The sequence below is a fragment of the Melopsittacus undulatus genome, chromosome 11 (assembly GCF_012275295.1).
Source record: "Melopsittacus undulatus isolate bMelUnd1 chromosome 11, bMelUnd1.mat.Z, whole genome shotgun sequence".
Classification (NCBI taxonomy): domain Eukaryota; kingdom Metazoa; phylum Chordata; class Aves; order Psittaciformes; family Psittaculidae; genus Melopsittacus; species Melopsittacus undulatus.
In genome coordinates, this window is record NC_047537.1 from 5928629 (window position 1) to 5934983 (window position 6355).

Sequence of the window (6355 nt, forward strand, 5' to 3'; positions counted from 1 at the left end):
ACAAACACCTACATTGGAGTTTGCTCCTAATCCTTCTTTTTTCCAGAAAAAGAATAAACTGATTTCCCCAACTGATTCTAATCTTTTGAGCACCAGCTCTGCATCAGTGCTTGCTGTGTAGGATGTGCTTTCCAGGTACAGTAAGAACTCACAGATCCCAGAGGCACACATTAAAGCCAGCCTTTATCCTTGCAGACTGTACAGCATCAAGTACCAAAAGAACCGTTTACATGGAAGAGCAAAAGCAGCAGTGACCGTGTCACAGGAAGGATGCCTCCCCCAGCACCCTGGATTCCTCCAGTTCCCTCAGCACTGGGCTTACAAGATTCTATTGCAGGAAATTGTCACTTAAATATAAGTATCCAGTGTCTCAGTCAGGAAAACACTTCCAGGTGAGCAGCAGAAGAGAGCCCAAAGCAAAAGCTGCTCAGACCCATCACATCCGCTGTGGCTATAACACTCGCTAGCAGAGTCTTGCTTTTACAGTAGCCTGCTCCAATGGGTCTCACCTAAGGGAAGCCTATTTGCTGCATTCTTCAGAGCTTCTCCTTTCCAGCAGCATTCATCTTGCCTGTTCCCCTCCTTCTAAACACCATGTTCAAGCATACACAGCTGGATCCCTCCTGCTCACTGCGACTTGATATTCTAAGCGGGACAGTCTCTGTGCCTCCGTGTCAGTCCTTAGGTGCCATCAGTCCTTTCAACTCCTTAAAGATAAATGTTGTTCCGTCTAAAGTATTTTTTTACCATGCAAGTGCTTCAGGAAGGCAGCTGCAGCTGGCATCAGAATGCAACGGCAGCTTTTTGAATGGCTTCTTCCATGCGCTCGTACCAAGGCTGAATCTTGGTGTGAACCATCATGTCATCAAAGGCTTCCAGCCCTTCCATGACTCGGAGGACCCCATACACCGCCTGCAGCAGAGCAAAAAGAGCAGACCACCACCAGAGAGTCAGTGGAGAACAGCTCAGCAGCCTGGCCAGTAAGGCTCTTTCCCCATCTTGCCATCTACTCCACCACTCCAATTAGCAGAGAAGATGGAAGGGCAGAAAGGTAGTTAGGAATATACATGTTTTTTCATGAGGAACAGCAGAAATGTATGGAAAGGTCAGGATCTACATGTAGTTCTGGGGCAAAAGTTCATCCCACCACTGCATCAAGCCCTGTTGTGAAATGATTCCGCAGAAAACAGCTGATGCAGGGGATGAATCCCGCTCCAGCCCACACTGCTGCCCGCAAAGGGCACCCCAGCAGCACTGAGTTCGGTAAAACCCATGCAGGTGTGAGGCTTTATTCAGCAGCACACAAGCCAGAGCCATGTCCTGGCTTGTAACCTGCTTTTATCATGCTTCCACGTTAACAGCAACATCCACCTGCAGATGGGAACTGCATCTTAGGAAACATTTTTCTGGAGGAAAACAACTAATATGATCCTACATAATCCAAGTCCCCTTCATGTGAGAATCGTATTACTGCACAGAGGATGTCAACATTCATCTCACCCAACCCACCTTCTCTACCTGTATTTAATTATTTCACACACGTGAGTAACTGAGTAATGTGTAATACACCAAAGAATAAAGGGAGGAATTAACCCCTTACCAAGTCAGCAAGGTTCGGCTGGTTTCCACCCATGAACAGTCGATGTTTGCCAACAGCTTTAACCCACTCATTAACTGCTTCGTACAAGTCTTCTCGGACATCATCTTGAAGGTGATGTCTGGATAAGGAAAAGAACTAGTTTGAAGACACTAATTTGTTTCTTTAACCTTTTATCATCTCTCATCTTATGGGGCTGGTCCTTGCCTGGGAATCAGGAAGGTATCCAAGAGTGAAGGGGGCAGCCAGTGATGAGTGGAGGGGTTCAGCACCTCCAGTTAAAGCAATACACTGCTACTCACATTGGATTAAATGGCTTGGTTTAAAACTCTGAGGTTCTGCCCTTTTGGGGCTCACAGCTAAGGAGGTTAAGGAGCTATATTCCTCTCATGTGCTCAGTGATACAAACCTTTTCTTCAGCCTCTTGCTGACGAAGAACATGGCAATAGCCCCCACGTACTTGGCAAACAAACCCTCCATGGTGCCAAACTTCCCCTCACGGACAATGTAATCAAAAGATGCCAACGCTTCTCTGGGGGTCCGGTAAACGTTGGGGGAGATGAGGTGAACAAGCCAATCATCTGCCCATTTTCTCCACTTCATTTCTTCCCTGCAAGCATTCAAGAGAAAGAAACTTTCAGTGAATGAGATACAGATTTCAGGTCTACAGGAGGGAGAATGACAGCAGGACTGGGCAGAGGTTCTGACAAGGAAAAAGGTATGGAAAACTCCTGCCCAGCCCAGTACTCTGGTGACCTCTCTGAAACACACTCAGGATCATCACCTTTGGCAAGAATCCTCCAATCTTAACTAAAAGTAAGACTAAGATAGAGCTTCTCCTCCCAACATGAGAACTAAAGCAGAAAGAGAAACCAGTCCTCCATAGCATTCCCCTGTGACATAAATGAAAGGCCAAGAAGGGAATTGGAAGCAGCTGAACAGTAGCATGACCATGATGGTGGTAACTAGGCCATCTAACAGCACTGTTACACAAGAAAGAGCAAAGCACTCTAACTACCGAGGTCTTAAACACTAATTGCATGTGACAGGATTTGTCACCACCAGTGGGATTTTACATCCACATCATCCCTGAAGCACGTAAGGAAGAGGCTGTAACCTTTCCTGGAACTTAAGGGCACTCACACTCTCACTTCTTTGACAGGATAGATACGCTTTGTCTCCTTCTCATCCAGCATGAGCCAGTATTTATTCCCATACTCAAATACCTCCTTTCCCTGCTCGGACACAGTCTTCATAGGAGGGTAAAAGGACACAATCTCCTCTAAGCTATTCCTCCTGTGGATAGAAACACAGTTAGTGCCGATTTGGCTGCTGCGAAACTGAGCAAGAGCAAAGGACAGTTTGAAAAATACACACTTTAAAATATATTATTCTGAAAATAAGACCACAAGGTTCCAAATTCTATTTAAAACAAGTTTTGAAAAGAGACTGGAACAGCCACTTGCTAATAATTATTATTAGCATACATACCTTTGGGTCAGTTTTTTTTGCAGGCATAAAACTTCCTGCCATTTACAAGTGACCTAAAGGCCACAGACACAGCATTTCCATTTCATTCTAGATGCTAGAACTGCCTAATTGTAAGCTTAGTTCCAGGACTAACTTCAGTCCATGTTCAAATAGGTTTTGTGCAAAGAGTAACAAAGCAAAGGTGAAAAAGTAGTTCTGGCAGGTAAAAGCTTTGCTTTCCTGCATACACATCACAACATAACAGGTATCACCCACACTATCACAGCTCAGCTGGGTCAAACACCTGGAACTTCAGAGGTCATAGTGAGCAAGACACTTAGGAGCAACTTCTAAATCTCTACTCCTCAAGGGCCATTCACACTCAACTCTTCTCCCATCTCCCCTTCTTCTTACTTGGAAATCAGATAGGTCTTTATTGCACTGATGATCACCGAAGAATCATTCAATTGCTGAAAAACAGAATTAAAACAAACTTGTTTTAAAAGACGTTGGTGAAATTGAAAAGGAAAGTCTTCAAAACCTTGCCCCCTGCATGCTGAGGCTCCAGGTCACTACTTGCAGCCCCTTTCCCTGTCATGTATATCCATAGCAGTCCCTGCACATCTAAAGGCAGCCCTACATGCACATCTCTTCTGTGACTGTTTCACAGCATCACCTCAAATTTGCCTTTCATTAGATAAGCTGAATCTTGAGTGTTCTTGAGATGTCATTCTTTTCCCTCAAGACACAAGCAATTCCTGTTACAACTGGAACAAATTACATGTCCTGCATAAGAGTTGATAGAAGCTAGATAATCACTGTGTTACAGTCACTACACAAACATCCTTCATAAGAAAAAGCAACAATAAACTCAGTAAGTCCAAGGCATAGGAAGCCATGAAGCAAGAAGCAAGTCTTAGGCTCTGAAGAGGACAAAAGATGATCTAAAGATTGCACTGCATGCGAGAAACCTGAGAGACATGACACAGACAAAGCCTCCAAACCACTGCTTGTGGGGAAATCAAGCTTCAACTTAGTAAGACTTACCAGAGGGCTTCCAGCGTTGGCGAGCAGGATAGGCACCTTTCTGTAGGAAGAGAATTTGATCTCTTTCCTCATTATCGGGTTCACTTCCACAATTTCATAGGGCAGGCCATGATAATCAAGAAAAGCACGGACTTTGCTGCAGAAAGGACATGTTTTATACTGGTAGAGAGTGAGCTGCAGGCTCCCTGCAGGCAGCTGGGGAAGGAAGAGACCAGAAACTTCTGTTTGCTACTAAAACCAGAAATACTACCTCCCTTCAAATCTTATTTTTCTCATAGTCACGGACATTGAGTTTCAACATCTGAGCATCACAGTATCTTCACTTTGAAACACTTTCTTCAAATGGCATCACTATTGGTTCTATTGCAACCAACTATCTGGGTTTTAGTCTAAATAACTTACTTAATCTGTTGGCAACTCCTACTCAGAGCCAAGGGAAAAACCAATAAACAACACTAAGTTAAATCCAGTTTACCCTTCTATATGCAACTGTGAAATTAAAGAAAAACATAGGAACACCTTAATAATCTGTAAATCCAAACCAGAAAGGCCTCTTTAATGCATATTTTTATCCCCCCCACAAACCCATCTGTTGAGGTCACAAGGTGGGGAGAGCATAAGGAGAGTTTGCTGTTTATTTCAGCATCTGCCCAAGTTCAGGCTCCTGGGACTACCAACCTGTGGACAACTATGATAAGGTGGGAGACCTCAGGGCAGCACACACTGCAAGGCATCAGGTGGGGGGTTTCCCAACGCCACTACATTTCAGCCATGCCAAAGACATGATAGAACAACTGCAGCCACAAAATCTGACTTGGTTGGCTTGGAAGGGACCTTAAAGCTCACCCAGCTCCAACCCTTTCCACTCTAGCAGCTTGCTCCAAGCCCCTGTGCCCAACCCGGCCTTGAACACTGCCAGGAATGGGGCAGCCACAGCTTCTCTGGGCACCCTGTGCCAGCGCCTCAGCACCCTCACAGGGAAGAGCTTCTTCCTAAGAGCTCATCTCAGTCTCCCCTCTTTCATCTCACTGTGCAACTTATTTGGTTACACAACCCTCCGTGGGTGCTGGGTAAGGCACCAACAGGCAAAGCTGCTTCCCATCCCCAGCAGCCTTCCACTTCCCGACAGGAATTCCCTGCAGTCCCTCAACGAGAGCTCTGCCAGGGCCACCTTCAGTTTTAGGCGGAGCAGAAAGAGCCGCTCGCTCCGCACACCAGAACCCCCCCGCGCCCCACGGAAGCTCTTCCCTCAGGGACCCACGGCCGGGCTCGGCGGCGAGGGCAGCGCAGGGGAACGCCGCGGGGAGGGACCGGAGAACGGGGCCCGCGGGACGGGGGGAGCCGCCTCAGTTACCTCAGCGGCCGAGTGCTCCCGCAAGCGCTGCCGCGCCGCCAGGTAAAGGCCGGCCCCGCCGCCCAGCGCGAAGGCAGCGCCCAGCAGCAGGCGGCCTCCCCCCCTGCCGCCGCCCGCCCCGGCCGCAGCTCCGTAGGCCCGGCATGGGGCCCGCAGCCACCAGGGCGACAGCAGCGCGGCGGCCCTCCGAGTCCTGCCGGCAGCCGCCATCTTCCCGGCACGGCAAGGGCGGGCACTGGGGGGGGCTTAAAGGGACCGCTCCGCCCCGACATGGCGGAGCCGCGCTGAGGTGGAGGCACCAGGGCGGGTGGGATGGTGGGTTCCTTGCCGTGGTTGTAGAACCCGGGTCGGCCGAGAAGGCACCTAAAACGGGAATGGGATGGGATGTGTTCTCTGAGAGCATATCCTCCCTCTGGGCAGCACGGTACCACAGTGTGAGCTGGAAGTCTTCACAAGAGCGCTTTGTACTGAAAGTCATAATCATTTTTGTTAAAGCGTGGTTATGTCTATTAGTTAATTCAAATTCCTCTATACTGTGTCCAACACAGCAGCATGCAGTGGGGTTACCCCACAGAAAGGAGAAGAGCTGGCTGTGGTGTTAAATAAGGACATAACCTTCTTTGCCCCAAATACCCATTTAGTAGCAGGGTCCTCAAACTGGGTTTATCTCCTGAGTGCTGCTTGAATTGCTCTAATTGCAAGTTATTTTCATCCCAGTGACATCAGGATGAGAAAACCACACAGCAATTGGATCTCCTGGGGGTGCCATGTATGAGCGGGACCGGGCCAAAGACAAGGAAGGACACAGCACATTGCAGCCATTGCCTCAGGGTACAGGGGGTGTGGAGGTGACCTGAGGGGATGAAGCAGAGCTGGTGCCACAGCTG

At 48.2% G+C, this 6355-nt stretch overlaps 1 protein-coding gene across 1 annotated transcript; it reads right to left on the reverse strand.

Annotated features, from left to right (window-relative positions):
* Positions 1-157: 157 nt before the first annotated feature.
* Positions 158-5683, reverse strand: PTGES2 (prostaglandin E synthase 2). Its single transcript, XM_034067959.1, has 7 exons — positions 5469-5683; positions 4115-4309; positions 3482-3537; positions 2741-2893; positions 2007-2207; positions 1601-1718; positions 158-912 (listed from the first exon to the last, which is right to left on the reverse strand). Exons 1-7 carry the CDS (start codon positions 5676-5678, stop codon positions 784-786), a joined length of 1062 nt encoding a protein of 353 aa, XP_033923850.1. The 5' UTR covers positions 5679-5683; the 3' UTR covers positions 158-783.
* Between the last annotated feature and the right edge of the window lie 672 nt (positions 5684-6355).

Bases quoted from the DNA above. Each gene is read 5' to 3' on its own strand.
- PTGES2 (XM_034067959.1), bottom strand. From the start codon at position 5,678: ATGGCGGCTGCCGGCAGGACTCGGAGGGCCGCCGCGCTGCTGTCGCCC. The intron at 2,894-3,481 runs GTAAGAAGAAGG...TTCTATCCACAG, and splicing joins AAGACCTATCTGATTTCCAA to GAGGAATAGCTTAGAGGAGA. The intron at 1,719-2,006 runs GTTTGTATCACT...TTCCTTATCCAG, and splicing joins AGCAAGAGGCTGAAGAAAAG to ACATCACCTTCAAGATGATG.